The 22409-nt window shown below is 43.5% G+C and overlaps 1 protein-coding gene across 1 annotated transcript in view; it reads left to right on the top strand.

Moving 5' to 3' along the window:
* Nucleotides 1-388: 388 nt before the first annotated feature.
* LOC104272461 (calcium/calmodulin-dependent protein kinase type II subunit gamma-like) overlaps nt 389-22409 on the top strand; it is a gene marked incomplete at both ends in the record, with an annotated part of 42909 nt that continues 20888 nt past the window's right edge. The window contains 9 exons of the mRNA XM_009867462.1: nt 389-443; nt 1027-1092; nt 3906-3978; nt 7084-7186; nt 8056-8139; nt 8991-9085; nt 11675-11797; nt 14075-14158; nt 14828-14874. Coding sequence (XP_009865764.1) covers nt 389-443; nt 1027-1092; nt 3906-3978; nt 7084-7186; nt 8056-8139; nt 8991-9085; nt 11675-11797; nt 14075-14158; nt 14828-14874 — 730 coding nt within the window. The remainder of the gene's footprint in view (nt 444-1026; nt 1093-3905; nt 3979-7083; nt 7187-8055; nt 8140-8990; nt 9086-11674; nt 11798-14074; nt 14159-14827; nt 14875-22409) is intronic.

Here is a 22409-nt window from a genome sequence, read left to right as displayed (position 1 = left end):
CTTGTTTGGAGATTCTGAAAAGGATTTGTTTGGGGAAATAGCAGTGGGTAGGGAGAGATGGCAAAATGTGAGAATGAAGGAAAGAGTAGGCAGATGTGAAAGGAGGATACTGAACTGTTACAGAAGGAGAATGAACAGGAGGTCAAAGATACTTAAGGTTTGTTTTGACGCTGGGAAGGGGTGCCTGTATTTGAAGGACACCTATCTGTTCCTTTGAGATAATGAAAGGAAATAGATCACAAATTGAGCACACAAAGTGAAGGGCATGGGGAATTAATAGACTCGTAGGGTTGAGGGAGAACTTGGCTCTGTGCATGGGTTTGATTTGTGAGGTGTCATATCTGCTACATGCTCTGTAAATCTCCATTTCTTGATTATGTTTTTACAGTGCGACTCCATGACAGTATTTCAGAAGAAGGTTTCCATTACCTCGTCTTTGATCTGTAAGTGTCTTGCTTTGGCTGTGATGCTTCACCAGTGATACGGACATGTGGATGGCTGACTAAGAATGGAATAAAAAGCACCTGCATTAATACAATTCTCCCTTTCTCTTTTGAGACCTATAGATGCCTCTTGCCTGTATGACAAAAATCTATTCACTGTGTTGTAGGAGATGGACCAGGAAGGCTCCTGGCAGCAGGTGTAAGCGTGGGAGGGCAAAGGATGGCTATCGTGTATGGGGAGGCTGTTTGACTTTTGTCTCCGAGGCAGCCTCGGGGCTGCTCAGGGGGAGGGGTCTTCTGCCCAAGCTTAGCACACAATAAGCTCTGTGGAGGTGCGTGAATATGTGTCCAGTGCCTCAACGGTGTCCTGTACACTGCTGGTGAGATGGCAGTCCAAGGAGTCAGTCGTGCGGCTGTACCGGTGCTGGTGCCATGGTGTGGAGCTCAGCCCTCGCTCACCGGTGCCACAGATGCCCACACAGGCCACAGGAAAGGGCTCAGATGGGCGGCCACGTATGTTCCCTCCAGCCTTGAGCTAGACATGCCCGGGCTCTGTAACGTCCCTTGTTCTTTCGTGCTTCAGGGTTACTGGTGGGGAGCTCTTTGAGGATATTGTTGCCAGAGAATACTACAGTGAAGCAGATGCCAGGTAAGACTGTTTCCAGACCCTTCTGTGTATGTGCCGTGTGTGTTGGCAAGTGGAATGAGTTTCCTGACTGCTGTTCTGTGCATGGCTTTGTTCTGACACTCTTACTCCCCATCTGGAAAAAACAATTCCTCTTTCTGCGATTAGCATAAACTATTGTCACCGGTCAGCCTGACTCACCACGGCGTGCAGACGCTGCTGTCTTTGCCACTCGCAGATGCTGTGCGCTTTGCTGGGAGACACGTTGCTAGTGGCTCTGTCTGCCTGACCATTCTGGTGGGGGGTGAGAGTGTGACCTCAGTGAGCAAACGAAGGGGAGAGCTGTCCTGTGGCTCTGAAAGAGCTGCCTGCTTGGCCCCTGCCTCCTCCTAGTAGGGGTTCCAGTGATGTGCCGTTGCTGTTGGGCAGACCCATTAAATTAGTCCATGTCTAGATGATGGTTTAAGGCACAGAGGAGAGAAGGGGTTTTGAGGGCTATGTTTCTGTGGAAGCACTCTCTGACTGTGTGGTTGGCATGGTGAGAAAGGGTGTGAGATCTGACAGCATCCTTTATACTTTAGTATTTGAAAGATTTAGTCATGGCCTTCTTTTTCTGAATGTGTCCCCTCTCTCCCATGTGTGAGCTTCCTGAAGTGGCTTGTGGTTGCCTCTTTGCTGTTCATGCAGAGTCGGGGTTTTGTGCAGCAGTAGCTGAGGGTGTTCTCTGACCCATCTGTCTGCTGAACATGCAGCATTTGGAATCAAAGCTGGGATTAAGCTGGGATCAGATCCTGTTCTGCTTTAGTAGAGCCTGGGAGTGGCCTGGTGGTGACATTTTACCCCTGCTTATTCTGCACCCGTGTTCTTATCCCATCCCACTCCTTGCTGGAGCAGGAATTAGGGGAGCTGTTAGACAAGAGGGTTAGGAAGGGAGTAGTGGGTGCTGCTACAGGGTGAGTTTGGTAGGCAGTACTGTGAGGGAGATCATGCTGAGTGCAGGGAAGGGAAGAGCATGACCTAGTGTGTTAGTGTAGGTACTGCTGTGGAGTTTGTGGCCGCTTACTTGCTTTCACTGTGGTGCACTTAGAGCCTCTGTCTTCTGAGCATTGTACCATACTTTCAAATGAGGCACCTCACTGTGTGCTCTGCCATGAGGCATCTGCTGCTGGGGAGGGCAAGGGGGCTTGTCATCTCTGATGGAGCTCCTGGCACGGAGGTCTGAGAGCCCTGTAGATGTTTTCACTGGGGTGTAGAGACGTAGTAGGCACGGCATCTCAGACAGATACAGTCACTCAAGCTGTTCTGCTTTGAAGTTGGGATGTTTTTAGGTTATCAATCATCAGCCTTCCCCCTGTCCCTCTTGCCAGTGCCTGTTCCCTGAACTGCTCAAGAGCTGGTGGTGAAAGACACTGTTCGGGAAACTTACGGCAGAGTTTGGGGAAAAGGAGAACTGTCTGTTGCTCTGTTAGCCTTTAGGATGCTCAGCCCTCTGACTGTCAGCTGGCCAGGTCTCTCAGTGCCCACAAGATGACAGAATGAAACTCCTCCCTTTCTCTCCTCATGTTGAGCTGAATTCCAGAGCAGGCTGGGAGAGCGAGGGAGCGAGGTCCGTGCCAATCCGCCGTGCTTGGCTCGCCTGGGACACCTCACACTTTTGCCATTTTTGGCCAGAAAATCTCTCTCGCTCAGACTCAGCTCTGTTCTAATTATACATTTTTGTTTTGGGACCAGGGAGATATTCATGGACTCCGACCCTGAGGCTTGTACTGCTGGCTCCGGAGGGGTGGGGGTAGCAAATACACAGTGCTGCACCTCCTCTCCTCTTCCTCCCCTCACCCTCTTCCTATCTTTTCCGGTAGCCAATTTCCCTTCCCTCAAAAATTTCACTCATTTCAAATCTGTTCCCCTGAGATTTGTAGAATTCAGTGAAGGGACTGACTGCTTCTTCAGTGAGGACACAGACACGTCTGAGTTACCCACATCTGGGTGCTTACTGACTAGCCATAGTTGTCAGAATCCCTATTCCATTCCACATTGGAGCTGGCTAAATGTTTAGTGGAAGAGATGTTTCTGACCAGAAATCTCCAGTCTCGCCCAGTGCGTTGTGCTGTTCTCATGCAACAGGTGTAAATAACATCTTGCTTTTGCCCCTATGCTTGCAGCAGTGAAAATGTCAGAAACACGGTTTTCTGTGAGCTGAGGGAGTGCAACACGCTGCACTTAACAGGGAATGAGTCTGCTTTTCAGATCGCTATAACCCCTTAAGTGGGATCTGTACTTAAAAGGCACCCAGCAAGCGGGTGTGTGCGCACATTGTGTATGTAAAGTGCTTGAGATGCTGCTCTGAAAGCTTTGCAAACTGGCAGGCGCCCAGGAGTCGTCATCCTGAATTTGCCGGGAGAGGCTGCTGCTCTCTAAAAGTTTATTTTTTGCCCAGGACTAGCCCAGCTGAATGTTTCCTGATCTTGTTTGCCCAATCTCAGCTGCTATTTGCAGATGCTCGGATGCCTCGGTTCTCCTATGTGGGGTGGGCACTGTTGGATGAAGGAAAAAGCGAGATGCTTAGTGTGATGGGGAGGAATGGAAGGAGTGATGGGAGGGAGGAGAGAGGCTTTGTGGCCCTGCTGCAGATAGGGTGTTTACCATCCTGTTGCTGACGGGGCTGGGGGTGTCTGGCTGTGACAGTGCTGAGCTATGGTGTCCAGTGGGCATGATGAAGGGATTCACCCTGGGGTCTTGAACTGGTACAAGTATAAAAGTTAGGGAAATAGTTCTGGGATGAGATGCCAAGTGTATGTGTGTGCGTAACTCTGTATGTCTCTTGTTTTATCTTGCAGCCACTGTATTCATCAGATACTGGAGAGTGTGAATCACATTCACCAGCATGATATCGTACACAGGGACTTGAAGGTAATACTTCCTCCGTGCCACAGAGGCTGAGGAAAGCAGCCAGGGGAACATTGGAAGAGGCAAGACAGGAATACTGTGTTGCCAGCTGGCAGGGGTTTTTCACCTGAACTGGGCTCAGGGGTTCCTGAAGCACAAATTTGCTCCTTTGGAGTTTTCTGGAGGGTGTGCTGAGCAAATGAGGAAGTTTTCAGTCTTCATGGACCTTGCCAGCTCTCAGCCTCTCTGAGGCAGCTCCAGAATGAAGTGGTTGTGAACCTTGGAGTGCAGTACATTTTCAGACAAACTTAGGTAGGATTCATTATAATGAAGGACACTTTCTAGTCTGCCATTGAAGAGATCTCTAGAGACCCGGGGCAATCTCTGTTCAATCTGCCAGGATGAGTTTGTCTGCACAGAGCATGTATATTTTTATTCTGCAGTGTTGCCAAGCACATGCCATTGGGCTAGGGCAGAGATGCACAACAAGAATTTTTCATGTCATTTCTTTCTTCTCTCATCAGCAGAAGTGCTTTTAATCTAAAACCAAAACTGCTGGTCAGTCAAACACTGGGTGAATCAACCATTTGCCACATTATAACACATTTATAGACCCAGAGCACACGCAGTGTAGTTACTTAAAGTCGCTTCCCACGCGGTGCCAGCTGTACTGGGAGCAGAGCAGGCTCCAGAATGAAGAGGTTTGTGCAGGAAGATGTGCCTGCCCTGGAGCCCTCTCTTTTTAAAGTGGGAATGGTGGTAGCCACCAATGGTCCAGTTAAATTAGTGTGGGATGACACCTGCTACTAGTGTTGGTTTTGGTTTGTTATACGATGTGTAAGTGGAAAAGTATAAAAATATTTTGCAGAGAGCAAAGTAACAGCAAGTTGCAAGCTCAGTGGCAATCTCCCCATGATCTCATGGACAGCTGTTAACCTGTAGTGTTTCTGGCAAAGTCCCATGCCACATTTTTGGTCTTCTCATTCAGAGCAACGTGAGAAGATTGAAGTGATCTACTGAGGAATGGCTGCTCTGGAATAGAGCTGACACCAGCTCTTGAGAAAGCAGCCTTCAAGAGGCACTACTGCCCAAAGTTAAGGCCTCTGTGAAAATCTGTACTGTCTTCTAGTGCAGGGTGGTTTAATTTTTATTTTGCGTCCTGTGTTCAGATATAATCTGTTTTGCTTCCCAAGTTTTGTTTGTGTGAAAGTTGTGAACTTATTTAGAACTGATCAGCTGCTAGGCACTCCCCACTTTAATTTATGTGTTTTCTTCTGTTGCTTGATCTGATTCACTGAAACTGTCCAGGCCTGAGGAGTAGCCATTCCTTTTAGCAATAAAAGATCCCGTGCTCTTTATTTAATATTTAGCTCCTTGCCAAACGCTTGGCCTTCAGAATCAGTGTGTAATAACTGCAGAGCTTACTTCAAATGAAGTTTTGACTTTCACATCTCCCTCTCATAAGCCTGTCTTTTGTCTGGCATGTTCTTAAAGAACTTCAAATGTTGAGCTGCCTGTAGGGACTGTCAGAAATTAGGAAATGCATTCACATTCCTTATCAAAAAGTATGTGGAACCTGAGACAACCTCAGATGTTGGCAAACATGCACATGGATAAGTACCATTATTCTTAAGATGTTAGCATGTTAGAAGCAAGTAGTGCTTAGTTAGAATAAGCCTAGTCTAAATTTCCCTGTTCCTTAGTCAAGTCAAACCCAGGTGTGAGCTGAAGTTGGGAGAGATTTTCAGAAGACTTGGTTCATCTTCTGCTTTAGAGAGTTGTTTACGCTGGTGAATTTTCATCAGTGTAGCTTGATTAACACAATCTTTTCACTCCCTATATAGTGAAAAAGCAGTGGCATCCAGATATGTTGAGACCCAGTTCCCCTTCCTTCCATGCTGCTTATGACAAGGACTGTGATGGGCAAGGCTGTTCTCCCTTTGTTCGGAGCAGAAGGAAGGCACCTGCCCAGTACTTTAAGGCGGGTGAATGAGCAAAGCATCTTGTTCTGGTCAGGCAGAACTGGGGTAGAAGGCTTCTGTGGGATCAAACTGGCGAACAAGCTGCAGAAAGACCTTCATCAGATTTGTAAAACTGAGACAAACTCTTGCTTCTTGATTTCCAGGCTTCTGTCTTGCTCAGTTAAAAAATCAAGTTGATGTGAATTGCACAAATGATCAGAAGGGGCTAGGATGAGAAATCAGATTTGTCTTGCCTGTCTACAAATTGGGTTTCCTGCAGAGCTGTAATAGCCACCACCATAAAGGTTTTGAGGTTTTGAAGGGTCCCATATAACTTGCTGCTCTGGTGCTTCAGGGGAAGCTGCTGACTCCCGGTCTAGTTTTTGGAGTTGTGTTAAGCCTTCTGCTGAAGCCCTGTGCTTGAACACAACAGAATTGTGATTCAAGTGAGATTCATATGAGGCAGAAATGTGAGGGGCAAAAGTCTGTCTCTCTTTGCTGGCACATGGAGGAAGTTACGTGGCTGCTTGTCCTATAAGGTGATGGTGGCAGTAGCAAGACAGCGTATTTTACGCTGCTGAAAATATGTAGCATGGGAAAACAGCTTACAAGAATACTCACTGCTGTGCTGCTTATGCCAATATGAGGCTGAGGCTTTTTCTGTGAGGGATGAAAGCTACTGCCTATCCAGATGATGCCTTCCCACATTATGGTGCTGTATTTGGCAGCCCTTATTAGCATCATATTTACTTTTCCCGTGCCTTAGGGACTGTGTAATGTTCATGGGGAGAAACATCACTGCAGATTGTATCTACTGCTACCCCCCCCCCCCCCGCCAATTACTCTCTGCGGGGATGACAGGAGCAAATTTTGGGTTCTGTGCTGCAGGAACTGTACTGCCAGTGCCCTCTGGTGTCAGCATGTAATGTATGGGCTGGGTTGAAAGAGGCTCTGGCTTCCACAGCAGATTTGAGTTAGACTTGAGGATTTTCTGCCACTGGATCAAGGCCCTTGGTTGCTGTTGCTCTGCCTTCACCTGAACAGCGTTAGTACATGACTGCAAAATTTAGTCAGCAGATTGAATTTAGTGATGTGAATGCTTAGGTAGGAGGCTTTAACGAAGATTCAGTCTTTCATTCTTACCCCCTTTTTTCTTTCTTCTCCCCAGCCTGAGAATTTACTACTGGCAAGTAAATGTAAGGGTGCTGCTGTCAAACTGGCTGACTTCGGACTGGCTATAGAAGTCCAGGGAGAGCAGCAGGCCTGGTTTGGTAAGAGTGTTTGAGCTTTCCCAGTTCTGCTCCTCCCTTTCCTGGTGGCTGTTTGAGTTGCAACTTCGCCAAGTGCTTTCTTTCAGCTCTTGCAGCACACTTGTGTGTTTGGCATTGCTGCTTCCCTTCCAAGCATCTCAGCCTCTGGGTCCTTGGGCACGAGCCTAAGTGTAATAAAAGAAACAATATGATAAATAAAGACAGAAAAAATGACTATGTATTTCTCTGTTTTTCTTCTCAGTTTGCAGTAGATGCTAGTGTCAGAGATGAATGAGGCTGCTAAGTTTAGACCCTGATCTGAACTTTCCTACTGCTCATAAGTGTAGACATCTGGAATTTTGTTTGGTCATTTTACAGAAGTGCATTTGACCTGGCCTTCCTCAGGCGCATTTGGATCTGGCCTTATCGTTGTTCAGCTAAAACATAGATTGAGAAGGTCTCATTTCTAACTAAACATCAGCTTTGAGGCTCTGCAGTGCTGTGGATTCTGGAGAGATGGCTGCTTCTCCTGGTCTGTGCACACCATTTGGCAATCGGATGTGTCCCATCTGTGTCTTGTGTTTTCAAACTCCAAGCCATTATATGTAACAATGATATAAAGCCTGGCGCATGAGTTTGTGCCCAGCTGGCTGACATGGTCCCTATTTCTTTTATGTTTTTTTCTGCAACACATAGACACTCGATCCCATTTGATTTTCTTTAATCTTCTTTTTTTTTTTTCTCTTTCTGTTGGTTTGTCGAGACGTAGCTCTAGCAAATATGAGATGAAGGGTGGGAAATGGGTTTCGGAATTTGTTGGTTACCACTAGTACATTTTGTGATATGGTAATGGTACTATAAAGTGCTTGATGTCATACATTTCCTGGCAGGGTTTGCTGGCACTCCAGGCTACCTCTCCCCTGAAGTCTTAAGAAAAGATCCTTATGGAAAACCAGTGGATATATGGGCATGTGGTAAGATTTTGTCAAAACATTTTTACACTTAAGCAACGCTGGTTCATGTAGAAGAGCAATTCCTTATAACCTGTTGTTGGGAGGGTGTGCAGTGCTCCTTATTGGGTGCAGAGATGAAGGTACACTTAAGGATAAGCACCTTGTGCAGATGGAGTTAGTACTGGAGCCTGAACTCATTTGATTCTGGCTCCTAATCCTTTCCTCAGGCCATCTATCAGATGTTTGAGACTGAAGAGATAGGACCTGTCTATGCTTTGCAGAGCCTGTTGTTTAGATAACAGTAGCAATTTCCTATTACACTAACTATGCAGAAGACAAAATACTGGACAGAGCACATTTTTTTAGAAGGAAAAAATGAAGTGGAAGTGTTTCTGGGACCAGTAAGTTTAAAGATATGTGATATTGGTGCTCCCTGATATGGACTAAATGGTTTTCCGCAGGCCAGGAGTGTTAGCTTTATCAGTGTCATTTTTGTCCCAAGAACATGTAGAGAAGGCATCTAAAAGCATGGTCCTTCCTAAAAAGTCCTCAGCTGCCCAGCAACCCCAGGTGATCTGACTTCATTTTACTCTGAGAGCAGCTGGGAGTTGTGGCTCACAAGCCGTGACAGCCAGAGGAAGGTAGAAGCTCCTGGCAGCTGGTGTTAAGAGCTGAACATGAAGGGCCAGGGTGATGTTTAGCAGAGGAGAGGTTTGTACTGCCTTTTTCTACCTCGGAAGGCTAAATATGATGGCAAATGAAGATACAGAGCAATTGTTGCCCTGGGGACTGTCAAGAGGGAAGGAAGAGGGGCTGAAGGAATAATTGGCATATTAGCCTAACCATAGTGTATCTGTGTCTCTCCCTCCCAGGAGTGATTCTGTACATATTACTAGTGGGGTACCCTCCCTTTTGGGATGAAGATCAGCACAAACTCTATCAGCAGATCAAAGCCGGAGCCTATGACGTAAGGGCACTTTCTTGCTGAGTACCTGCATGGGTGTAGAAGTCATCCAAAATGTGGCACTATCTTACTTGGTGTCCAGCAGCAGGCCCCAAGCTACTGTGCAAAGTGGTGTCTGGTGTGTTCATACACCTCCTTGTCTTCACTGCCTGGGATACATTCCTGTTTGGGGCCGCTGAAAGGATATCTGGAAAGCATCGCAGTGGGCAGCAAGATGTTGCTGGTCATTAGGGAAATGCAGAGCTGGAAACACAGATGGTGGGAAATGGTGTCTTCTAATGCATTTACTACAAAGTGCTGCAGATGTAGCCAATGCTAACTCTGAATAGAGGAGCAGAGGGAAGGTAGAATGAAAGCAGCTCTTTACTAAGGCCTAATTAAAAATATGGAGAAGTATTCTGTAGAATACTGGCTTAAATTATGGCCTCTGGTCTCCTCAGTTTTGTTGTGGAATTTCTTCCAACTGTGGAAAGCATGGAGCCCAGTGAGAAGACTAAATGGCCTTTGGAGGGTTGGCTTTGTGGTGGGGATCGGCAGGGTGGGTTGGAGGCTCTGACAAAAAGCCAAGCAGTTCATGAAACGGTTGTCAGAGCATGGCAAAACTGAAGTGTAAAAAGTGCCTGAAGGACAGGAATAGAAAGGAGGTTAGTACTGGGAAGCAAAGGTGGTGTAAAATGTGGTTTGGGTACCATAGCTTGAATATTTGATACAAATTCTTCCAAGGAAGAAGGAACTCCTGGAAATACTATCTCCAAGCCTGTGAGCATAAACATCAAAAGGAAATCAGGGGGTTAATTTTGTAGGGTTGTATTCTGGTTTGTATTGAAAAAAAAAGGCAGCAAGGGTTTTACTGGACCCAGTTACCTCCCAGCTTCTGAGCCTGACACCGTGAGAGCAGCTGTGCTGGTGAGAACAAAGGTCTTCCTAACCCTGTGTCCTGGTTCAGTGGCTTCCTGAGTGAAAGGAAAGTAATGTTTTTGTACTTGAGAGCATTAAATGAAGTTGTATTCTTCTCTTGCTTTCCTGCCCCTTCTGTTTGTGTGTTACTTGTTCTTATTTCACGTGGTTTTGCACTAATTATATTGATGGGCATTTTCATAGCACTTCAGGGGTTAAATGTCCAGCTCTTTCTGTGAGTCATGAGGAATGAAGTGCCTGATGTCTCCTATCTACCTATTGTTTTTGAATTCTTACCTGTAATGAGCAAGTTCCAGTAGACTCCTCCCGTTTTACATGATAGAAAACAGCTCAAGTTTCACTGACATGCCTGGCCCTGGTGTCCTTACCCCAGAGCCAAGGGGCTGTACGCACAGGACTGGTCTGTTGTTCTCTCTTGACCACAGAGGAGGTGACAACTATGAATTGGACTTTATGCTGTTGGGTAGGAGCTTTGCAAGGCATTACCATGAATGCTTCAAATTTCAGGTTGAAAGAAAGCGTCCTGGCTTCAAAGCTCAGTAGCTCAGTGTCATAATTTTTGAGTAGTCTCTTGCATTGTTTGCAGAACAAATTGTATAATGCCTTGCTGATGAATGAAATTATATGTGAATCAAATGTGGTGGGTGTATTTTTATGACTCAACTGAGCAAAGCACAAAAACTAGGAGAAAAACTTTATTTAGAAGAAGTAGTACTTTTAGGAAACGTTCTCAGAATAGATCAACGTTTCCCCCCTCCATCCATTTAAAGATAGGGGACTTCATCCTAGCAGCACATTTATCTTTGTGTTCTCAAGTTCAGCTGTATTTGTACAGTAGATTCACAGCAGTTAGACATACTGCATATAATCTCAGCATGCTGTTGCCCTTACCATATGCAAGCATCTGGAGGATGGCACAAATATCATTATTGGAATTATGGGATGATCATTATTGGAATTATTGAATTATCATTATTGGAATCATGGATGATCAGCAGCTGAAATACTTGACATTCTTTTCTTTGTTTCCGTGCTTCTGTATTCCCATCCACTATTACATCTCCCTCGCTCCCCAAGTGATGATTTCTGATTTGGTAGATGTGGAGAAGTTGCTGGTAGGTTTCTACACCTAAGTGACTGGTGTTGTTCTAAGATACAGCACTTTGTGATGGGGAAAGTATACCTGATGGGTTGTTCTCTGCTAATGGTTTTTGCTTTCTGAGGTTTTGCTGTAGTTAAGTGTTTGTAATTTTGCATATGCTGTTATAGCTTTTTAGCATGATGGAGAAAGAGCAAGATGGGGTAAAAAACACGGTGCTTCTGTTTTTCATGTCAGAACTCGGTTAAAAAGATCTGTGACTTTTCTTTTTTGACTGCTGAGTGTGAAAGAAATTCAAAGATCTGAGTGATTCCTAAAAAGCTTTTAAATTGTAAATCTTCCTGTCTGTGTCTGGTTGAACGGTACAGGTGTGTTCTGCTGTTTGGTACCATTCATTTCGTGGATTCTGTATGATTTTCGTTCAGCCTGGGTTTTCACAGAAATTAATTTTTGAAAATATATTAACCCTAGTATTAAAAGGGAAAAAGCTGGAATTCAGCTGTGTAGAAGGGAGAATCTCTCCTGCTAGGAGAAAATATTTTCAGTTCATCATCTATTCCTTCTTCCTCTTTTAGTTCCCGTCACCAGAATGGGACACTGTGACTCCTGAAGCAAAGAATTTGATCAACCAGATGCTGACGATAAACCCAGCAAAGCGCATCACAGCTGACCAGGCTCTCAAACATCCATGGGTTTGCGTAAGTGTTTTCATCTATTACAGATTGATTTGTCATTTACTCTGAACTGACATGTCAAGAAGACTTAGTTGCAGAGGAACCCAGAATATTTTAAATATTTCAAATTGTGATTTTTTTGGAGGCTGACCTTCAACAAGCCAACTTTGTCATGCAGTGGTACTTTTATTGCCACTGTAGGAAATGAATGTTCATAGTTCCTGCTTTTTCCCACATCTCTTCCAATCTGTATTTTCCTAAAATGCCAGACAGAGTTTGGCATAAACCAAAATATTTTAGGATTATTTTGTTCTTCATCTCTACTTCAATTTATTCCATTACATCTTTGCAGTGTTGGACCATTTCTGCTCTGTTGCAGCTTAACTGGCGTAAACCTCAAATCAGCGAAAAATCTTCTGCTATTCTGTGTAATTTCTGCCTTGCCAGACTGCACACATAAGTATTTTTCATCTTTTTCAAAGTTGGCAAGGAAATCCCAGAATGCATCTGGGAGGAGGCGTAGGAGAGCGCAGCAATGATGCACTTCTACCTCTGCAGGATGGAGTAGTTCCACCTAAGTCTAACCAGATGCTCTTGTAATACCATAGCTTATCCCTTCTTTTTAGGATGTGTCTAGTGTGTTCCTTCACTTTTTTCCTTGAGAAACTGGGTTGAGTTTCTTGGGTTTTTTTCTGTCACAAAACAACAAATTAACAATTTAAGCTTACTTATTTGAACATCTGTAACAGCAGAACATCTGTAACAGTCTGCTGTAAAGTGATACAAGTTCCTTGGAAGTCAAAACTTAACATTAGCTGACATTTTGCATTTCTGGTTTTGTGGTGGGTTTTTTTTCTGCCTTACATGCTTGTAATCTGTAGCAGTTCCTGTGTATTTTAACTTTTGTCCCAATGCCTGTAACTAAAAGATGGATGTATTATGATAGCTTGCTCCCTGTGGCAACCTAATGTAGAGCAGTTCAAGAGAGGCTTTCCTCCTCTGAGTTATGGGGAGAAGTTAAAATTCACAGCCATTTCAGTCTCTTGCCCAAGCTGCCTCCTGTTGAGTCTCGTTTCCATTTACGCTGTGGTCTCTGTGTGCTCAACATACATTTTCTTTCTGGAGATGTATTGCTCTTCTGAAGTGAAAGTGGTACAGGAAGTCTTAAAAGTTCATCTGAGACACCTTCTTAGCATCGCTGAACTTCTGAAGTATATGTCCTGAGTCCTGTAAGCCCACACTGAACAGCTGGACATCACTGTCACTCCTAAGGAGGCTGGATGGGCAGTGACCACCAAAGTTCTTGGAGGACAATTTAGCCATATTCTCCCTCCGCCTTGCCATGTGTACAGCAGCAGCTGACTTGATGGCTGGATCAAAGCAGAAACTTACCATGAAACTAGGGGAATATAGATGTGGTTTACATTTCTTTTGGATATTGCAGACTTTTTTTCCAAGCAGAGGAAAGGTATTGGAGGGTTTGTACACACTGATTCACCAACTTAGCAATTCACCCACTGTCCTTGGAAAGGGAATTCAGGCTTGTGGCTCTATGCAAGAGCAACAGCTACTTTGGCCTCAGTCTCTGGTTTCCTCATGTGCTGTAAATGCCTGGAAGCATCAGTCTCTGGTTTTCTCATGTGCTCTGAATGACTGGCAACACTTCTACGAAGTTCTCTTTTTGCAACTGATGGGATCCCAGTCTACTGTGGGTGACAGGTATGCATCACTGGTCAGAGGTTATGCTTAGGTTTTGCACTGGTACAAGAGAGCTGTATGATCTTTCCTCTTATACATTGAAAATCTACTTCTGCAAAACTGATGCAAAGATGGTGAGGTTTCTGCTAATCAAGCACTTACAGTTGGGGAGTTGCCATTTCCAGGAAGGCTCCCACTCACTAGTAGTCACTTAGAGCTTAGAATTTCCCTTTAGAGCTGTAACTAATGCAACGCAGATCTTTTCTGTAGTGCCTCTAACTCAGTTCCCCATAGGTATGCTTATTCATTTGACATTGTCTTCTTACTGTCTTGATCCATTTATGTGCCTGAGAGACGGGGAACATTGATTCTCACCTGTATCTCAGAGTTTCTTGGGCACTGTCACCAACCTTGGCTTAACGTGTCTTGCTGTGTGGGGAAGATCTTGAGTTATGAACCAAATGCAGTGGTTAGCAGACATGCAGTGGTGAGAGGCTTGGCCACTTTGGTTTGCATGTCATGGTTGTCTGCAAGTGCAGTGAATTCTCCAGGCTGCTTTGGTCAGGGTTATGTTCTTGATCTTTTGCTGTTCCTGTCTTTCAGCAACGATCTACTGTTGCTTCGATGATGCACAGGCAGGAGACTGTGGAATGCTTGAGAAAGTTCAATGCTAGAAGGAAGCTAAAGGTAAGTATATGTTAGTTTGCTTAAGTTTGTGTTTAATCCTCTGAATTTGAGGTTAATTCCTTCCTACCAACAATATTTTTTTTTATGATTATCTCACTAAGGTTAGTGAGGTACCTTATGTGGTCCTCCAGTACAGGGTACTGAAGTAGTGTATTGAGGAGCTGGGTAATTTGTTTCTCCAAAGCTGTAAGTTTTCCATGCCTCTTCTGCTACATAATCACCCCTTCTAGTTTCTGCTGGAGAGTTGAAATAGAGCAACTAGTTCTTAAATCATGGAACTTTAGTTCTCATCACTCTCTGCCTCCCAGTAATATCGTATCAGTTGCTGGTGGCTAGGGCAAAGCCTCTGGCCTGTGCGTGAAGTAGCTCTCTGCTCTTTGAAAGCTGAGGAGCAGCTATGTGTCTAAGCATACCTTGTAGTGCCATTTTAGATTTCGTAGGCTATCCTGCCTGACCTCTGCCTGCCACTCTAGGAAGGCAAGACTCCAAGCAGCACCGTGTCAGGTCCAACAGCCACACACAAAAGTCCTGGATACACTAGCACTTTCCAGGGTAGCATTGGGATACCTCTGCTTTGGCACCCGATGCACTGTGTTCTTCATGGGTCAGCCCAGCCCCTTGCTGAAGCAGATGACACTGTCTGTTGTTCCTGTTCTCTCTTCCCTACAGGGTGCAATCCTCACCACGATGCTTGTGTCTCGGAATTTTTCAGGTAAGTTTTCATTGTTCCCATCCCTTCCTTGGTTTTGTTTTGTGGGAATGAGTCAGGGGATATTTTAACCATTTAGGGTCAAGTAGGAGGGGAGAAAATATGCTCACAGTTCATCATGGTGTAGTGGTGGTTGCTTTACCTTGGCTGGTGACCAGTACGAAATAGGAAGTGATTTGTTTGGAGAGGAGCACGTAGCACTGTAGGCTGGTACTAAACAGAAATAAAGTCAGCTGCCACATACTTCTGATGATATCATGTTATTGGACTATTTTTGAGAAATTCTAGTTGGCATTTGTTAGCTTTCCCATCTGAAACCAGGAGTCAAGAACTCTTATTAGGTAGCAGTGATTCCTTTAGATCTGAGGCAGGGACATAGGGCAAGTAATAATAATGGTGAGAATAGGGACAGCAGCTATTTGGGTGTTGTATTACTTTGACTCATCAAAAATGCGTCTGAAACATCTTCTTGGAGTCTTAGAAGTGATTTTCATCCTTTTAAGCTTAATAACTGGTAGTCTGGCTCCCACCCAACTGCATTACGTAGTCCACTTACTGAAAATGCAAATCTCAACATGCAAATCAGTGCTTTTTGGAAGATGATTGTCTTGGCTCAGCACATCTAGGTGATGCAGTCTTATCTATATTCATTTCCATCTGGGTGGAAAACCTCTATTTGCAAGTGCTTTTGGTTTATGGGATTGTTTGCTTTCTTTGCCCTCTCTGCCTTTCTTTTCCTCTTTTAAAAAGGGCAGTTATTAAATGCATGAGTCAGATTTTTATTGCACCTGACTACAGTTACTTTCAAGTGAAAGTCTGCTGTGTGGCTTTTAAGTGATGGTAAATGAAATGGAAGTGCATTAATTTCATATGACCATTTACTAATGGTGGGTACCAATACTTACTTTCTGGGTGGTGTTACAGTAAACTTCTAATTGGAATGAAAACCTCTGTGATATGATCATCCCAGCATTCAAAGTGCCCACTCATGCATACATTTCTCTGTGAAATCATGACAGCATTTTAATCTCCTCTGTGGTGATTTAAAAAAAAAGAAAATTAAAGGATGTAAACTCAAGCTACAATTAAGGGACAACCCTCAACTTCAGAATGTTTTCTCCTTGGTTCCTGCTTTCAGGTGAACCTGTACCAATATGTCAGGACTGCTTGTGGCTACAGCAATTTCTTTTTACTGTATTTCTGATAGTTTGGCCTTAAAGGGACAGAATAATTTTCTCCGTTCACCTGTCCCAGGATTGTGCTATTACAGAGTGTGAAAATTATACGTTGTGTTTGGAGAATGTCTCTAAAATAACTGTTTCGGGAGTTATAACATAAAGACAGGGCTTCCTCAGGGCACTACAAAACTTACTGTCTCTTGGGCTTTCTGTTGGCGTGAACTGTTTTTGATCTCTTCACACAGATAGTTTTTATTTCACTTAATTGGTGATTCTGAAATAGTCAGGGATTTTATTTTTTTTAAATAGCAGTTTTAGATTCATTTTTAGTCTGCAAATGTTGTCACTTCTAATGAAGCTGCAGAAGTGCTTGGGTAAGGAAATCTCCTGTGGCCCAGATTTTGAGTACATGAAATGCCTGAGAGAAGGGTTCTCCTTAATGGTGTGTGACCTATACATCCACTTACTCCCTGAGCTAGTATCGAGGAGGAAGAGGCTTGCTCTGCTCATTCTTCTCTGTCTCAAGGGCTGAAGCTGCTGGATCTGCTTCAGTTAACAGCTGAAGAAAAGGAAATCCTAGGTAGCTCATAGTGTGTGGGCAGGATTCTCAGTATCACTTAAGTTCTGCTTTGAATATAAGCTGTGATCCCAGGTAATGAGTCGCTCTGAAAAACTGTCCAGGAAGAAATGCTCTAAATTTAAATGCAAAGCATTTATAGTCTCTGAGGGTACTAGCAATTCCTAGTATTTTAATGTGTTTTGATGTGTTTACAAACTCAGGAGATCCACTACTCTTGTTGTCTTTGTAGGACTGTGTATAATATGAGCTTGACATTTTTATTATTATTATTTAGTTTACTTTGTGTTTTTAATTTCTGCAGTTGAAATATGTAAATCTACTGGAACTGAAGAATAAGTGTGTGCTAATTGAATGTAAGAAGTCCATGTGGAAACTTTGGGTAGAGCTCAGACTTCTCATATCATAAGTCTCATCTAACTGCTTGAAAGGTTCTGAAACGGTCCTTGTTTCGTTCCCTAAAGACCTTAAGGGGTTCTTTTTTTTCTGTAATTGGGTGACACTGTTTGTGGGCCTCTAAAAGCCCCATTCCCAGCAGACAGGGAACTAGATTTATGAAGAGAGAAGCTTCTTCCTATCTGATGATGAGATCTTCTAAAAGCTTCTTCACGGATGTTTTGAAACAAGAGGAAGATGAAGGCTCATGTGACCCTTGCATCAATTAATTAGGCACAATAGTAATGTCTGCAGGAAACAGGAGAAGACTTCTTTAATCCTGTTGTCATTACTATCTCCTCTGTCACATTTTGTAATGTGGATTTCCTTCATGTGACAGTGTAGTTTTATCTTGTGACAAATTGTATGCTTAAAGAGTCTGTAGCAGTACTCTTTCTCTTTTTTTATCATCAGAAAATCTTACTTTCTACAAAACAAACCTAAAGTTTCTTTTATGAGTAATCTGTTGCTTGCTAGGTGCCTATTGCCCCAGGTCATTTCTTAAAGCTAAAGAAACATGATCTATCTCTTTTCCTCAGTTATAGTATATTCAGCAATTTAATATTGGCTGCTTCTGGTTCTTTTTGAAAGAACCTGACCTGTCTCAGGTTAGCTGTAGCCTGTTTGTTAAAAGCAGCTACAACTGCGCTCCTTTCAGTCTAAGTCAGGAGATTGAGACCTGGTTATAAGCAGTTTGGAGCTTCTGTCCGTGCTGTGGTAGGTGTTCGCTCAGCTACAAGAGGGACCAATCTCAACTTCACTGTGGAATCTTTAGAGTCACACCAGGGTATACACAGGGTGATTTGGGTGCTCACTTGTGGCTTTTGATGTTCAGATGATGCAAACAAATACTCAGCTGATCCGTGTCCATTTACAGAATACAGAAGTACAGTCAGGTAGAACAACTGGTTACGGCGTATGCAAGAAATTCGTAAATCACATTCTGAAAAGTAAATGTGAATTTATTACTGGGAGAAAGTTGACAAGGTTTTCACAGATTCCTAATAGCTGCAGTATTTAAGGCTGCCTGGATTCATTTATGTAGATAAAACTCTGTAAGTAAGATTGCTCTAAACTAAGTGAAAGGACGGACAGAATTGGTTTTCATCCTGGAAACAACCATCTTCACAAAGTGCTGAGAAGTGGCTTTTCACCATAAGTTAATTTTAATGAACGACTTAAAAGTGGACTACACTCCTACTGTTTTCCTAACTGGATTATTGCAACTGTTCATTTGGGGAGGAGTTGTGCAGCAAGCTTTCAAGCTCTATGATAAATTCACTTCTCTCAAGTGGTTCAGCATGAGTCCTGTGTTCAAAATAGATCCGAAGGCAGACTTTGCAGGTAATTAAGCCTTAAGCCCAAAACCTCTATCTTTAACTGATGCTGAGGGTTTTTTTCTTAGGAATTGTCATTGCTTGCTCAAGTCAGTTTTGTGAGGGAGCTATTGCGGTAGTTTGTGACAACAGCTGGAATTCATTACCTGTCTCTACAGATCCTTATTAACTTGGATGTTCAGTTTTGGGTTTTTAACTCAGTAGATGAGGTTGAAAGAGGCTGGAGACAGAGTGGAGAAAGAGACTGGGAGCAGAGTGCTTTCTAACTAAGTGAAGAAGGGCAGAATATGCCTGTGCATGTTTGATGTAATCTGTACAGAGACAGTTTTGGACTGACTGAAGATTAAGAAGGAAATAATAGAAATACTGAAGTGGTACTGAAATATGTCACTGTCCTATCTGCCTTCCAGAAGTGTGTATAAAACTGTTTTGTTTTTTTTTTTACTATTTTGTGTGTGTATACATGTATATATTAATAGTCAAATTGGAATTTGGATTCTTTCCTTTAACCTAAGTGAAGTTTAAACCGTGTGAGTAATGCATTTCAAGTCTCTGTTGTGTTGTGCTAGTTATGTAGATACCCATTCAGGAACAAAAGTTTCTATCACCGGAGTCACGTGAACACTAACTCCTTGGTATGAATGCAAAGGATAAAAATATGGATGAAAAAGTTATCAAGGTGTTTCCAGAGAGCTTTGAATAAAGGAGTGCGAGATCACTGGGAACCACATTTCCCAAGCAGAAGATGAGGTCACATTTAATAAAAATTAAGTTATTTTTCAAGTGATTTCTCTGTATATACTAAGTTGCTTAACAAAGATTCAGGGATTTCAGAGAATGGTGCTCAACTACTACAGTGTGGACTTACGGAAGTTATGTACTTCAGTAAGTAACCTTTAATTTACAGCTTCTCACAATCACATGGATTTCATTGCTGCATTTAAATATTTATCATTATGACCTGAGAGTCTACTTTATCATCAAAAGTGGATTTAAATTATTATAAAAATTCCCTTTACTTCTGTCTTCCTAAAATTCTGGAGAACTCTGTGAAGGTCTTTTCTTGTGATATTTGCTCTTCATCCTTTCACTTCTTGGTTTGTCATGAAATTGAGTTTTTCTAATACTGCAAGAGAAGTGCTCTCATTTTTATCAGCTCTTGAATTTGGGAGAGACTGGGGCATTCAGTCTCAAAAGTCTAGGGTGAGTGTTCAGACTGTTTTGACCCTTGAAGGTTCTGCTTCTCTTTGTGTGTGTACATAAGCATACGAGCAAAGAGAGTGTCTTTCAGGATGTGAAATTTCTGCATTGCCCGGAAGGTGTTTGAAAACATTAATTGAAATGTCACAAACGATCAGATTGACTCCTGGTTTTTGGCTTTTTGTATGTAGTCTTGCTGGAGAATGTTTTGGTTTTCTGAGGCAGAGATGAAAAAAAGCAGAAGGAAACCACCTGGCTCCCACACAATTTCTCCATTATTCACTAGGGGGAGAACTGGGAGCTCTGTGACTTGTGCCAAGAGGACAGCATTGGGCTGTGGATCTCACACTTTAGTTTTAATCAGTGCTTCTTCCTCTTTTAGTCTTTTTCTGAAAACCATTGGGGCATGTCTGGGAGATGGGTATGTGCCTTCAAACACTATCTCCTTAAGGTTTTTCCAGGGCCTTCGAAGTATTGGATAGGAAATGAGGTGTCTGCTATGTCTAGAGATCCTGTGGGTCCAGGTCACGTAAAGGTTTGCATAGGGTTGCGGTTTCTACCTGCCTTTCCACCTGGTTCTATGCTTCTCTTTCTGTTTGAAGTAACTGACTGCTTTTCATGGCACTTTGTTTATCCTGTAGCAGTTCTTTGAACAGAATCTCTAGTCTTACTGAGGAATAGAAGCCCTCATGGAAAACTTTTCACTGAGGAGGGTAATATTAGATGTTACTCTTGTCTCTTGTTCAGGTACACTTCTGGAACAGTAGTGTCATCTAGGGAACAGAGGAATTTAATAGCAAAGCATGAATGAAAAATAATAATGAATTTTTCAGCAAGAGAAAGAGTCCATATTGTAAATTCTGCCAGGCAGTTATCCCGTGCAAATAGGTTATCTTTGTATTGGTGTCTCACTTGGTGCGTAGTGTTCCCATGCCATTGCCATTGCAACAAGTTCCCAAAGCAAGTTACTGGAGAATCTAAAAGGGATTCTTCTGAGAGAGAAACCAAAGTGAGGATAGAGGATGCAAGACAACAACTGCCACCTGTTCTGTGAAATCACTCTGCTGTGTTTAAATGGCTGCTGCTAGAGTGACTTGTGCCTAAATAGCCATCGTGGCAGAGAGCTAAGTGTCAGTATTTGCTCTACTTTGAATGGATAGATGTTCTTGAAGTTATGCTGCATTTGTGGGCATTGTTTGTGATGGTAGCCAGAGGTGCCTCTGATTATCAGGTGCTTTGTGGTGAGCACCAGAAGTGACAGCAAGTTGAAAATTAGTTGATCTGGCTTTCTCTGAACTGAGAATATGAGGATGACAAGCCACAACTCTTGTCATTGGGAATTCTGTGTTGGTAGGATGCAGTTTTTACTTTAATAAAAAGTCTCAGCACAGTCCAAAATTCTTCATGTTGTAACTGTTTGTGTTTAGAAGCCAGAATGTCGCCTGTCTGTTAGGCTAGCATCATGAGTTAGTCAGGTTTAACAAAAGCAACCTCAGTGTTATCCCTGCATCCCAAAAAAAATCCTCTTTGGAAACTTAACCTAGATGTTAGGTGTGAGAAATGTGACTGAGATTTGACACTTGGGGACAGGGCAAACAGGGGACACGCTGGGTGAAGGACTGCCTTCTCTGGAAGAGGAAGGTTGGGGCTTTATTGCTGATGAGTTCAGCATTAGGGATTTGTGTTTCTGTCAGGATCACAGTCCAGAACCTAGGCTGTTTCCTATGGAAGCCAAAACTGAGAAATGTGGGAAGAGGGAGAGGTATATGGGGTGTGCACGGGTGAGGCCTTTTGTGTTTCTCTTCAGAGGTTAACTGGAGGGTGTCCTGTTAAACCAGAGGCAGAACTGTGCTTGTTACAGGAAGTCTTGTCTGTTGCTTGCTGCAGGAATTCCATCCCCTTTAATTTCTGTCTAATAACAGGCACAGGTTGACCTGTGAGTCCCTTTTGTTTGAGGTGTCTGCAGTCATCTTTGCCTGTGAGTGCATTTCACGGGCTCTCCAGTTGTTGCTACAAAACACAGGATGATGCATGAACCAAGTGCACCACAGAGCATGTATCCTGCAGTGCTGGGATGCTGCCAGGCCTGTGGGAGACCAGCATGTGCCCTGCAGAGGTACAAGCAGGGACGAGGGGCTAGATGGGCAGGATGCTCTGGGGAGCCACTGGGCCAGCGTTACGTAGTGCTGGGCTGTGTGAAGGCACTCTGAGCTGAATTTGCTTTTAACGCTGCAAACTGTGATTTTTGCTGTCTTCTGCCCAAAAAGACAAATGGGAGGTTCTGGGGAAACTGCAGAGAGTGTGAAAGATGTTGCTTCCCAGCTTGTGTCTGGGTCATTCCCAGGACATATGGTGGTGCTGTTTCCCTTCTCTGATTTTTTTTTTTCTTCCACTTCAGGGATGCCCCATTTGTGATATGTGTTAAGCTGCAGAACCCTTTACTCCTTCTGAAGTGTTGTAAGGCCATAACAGTTTCTTGTTTCCAACAGGTGTTGTGCAAGATGCCTTGATATATGTGTGGTATAAAGGCTGCACCTCTTTTGACCCCATGGTCACCTTGTACTCCTTCTCACTTGCATGTGGAATCAAGCTAGTCAGCATCACACCTTCAAGGAGTCAGGAACTTCTCTGTTAGACTCGGTCTTGCAGTGCTTTAGTATGTGTACACTCAGCAAAGAAACTGTTGCAGGGCAGATGAGTTGCTTGAGTCACCCTGTGAACCTTCATGTGTGCACATTGGATCATAGTGTTTTGACCCATTACATTCAGAAAACATCTGCATAAGGTTCTTCCAGTGTTCTTGGATGGTTTCTGA

Source organism: Apaloderma vittatum, unplaced genomic scaffold (genome assembly GCF_000703405.1).
Source record: "Apaloderma vittatum isolate BGI_N311 unplaced genomic scaffold, ASM70340v1 scaffold23450, whole genome shotgun sequence".
NCBI classification, from domain to species: domain Eukaryota; kingdom Metazoa; phylum Chordata; class Aves; order Trogoniformes; family Trogonidae; genus Apaloderma; species Apaloderma vittatum.
This window is presented reverse-complemented; position numbering and strand designations above follow the sequence as displayed.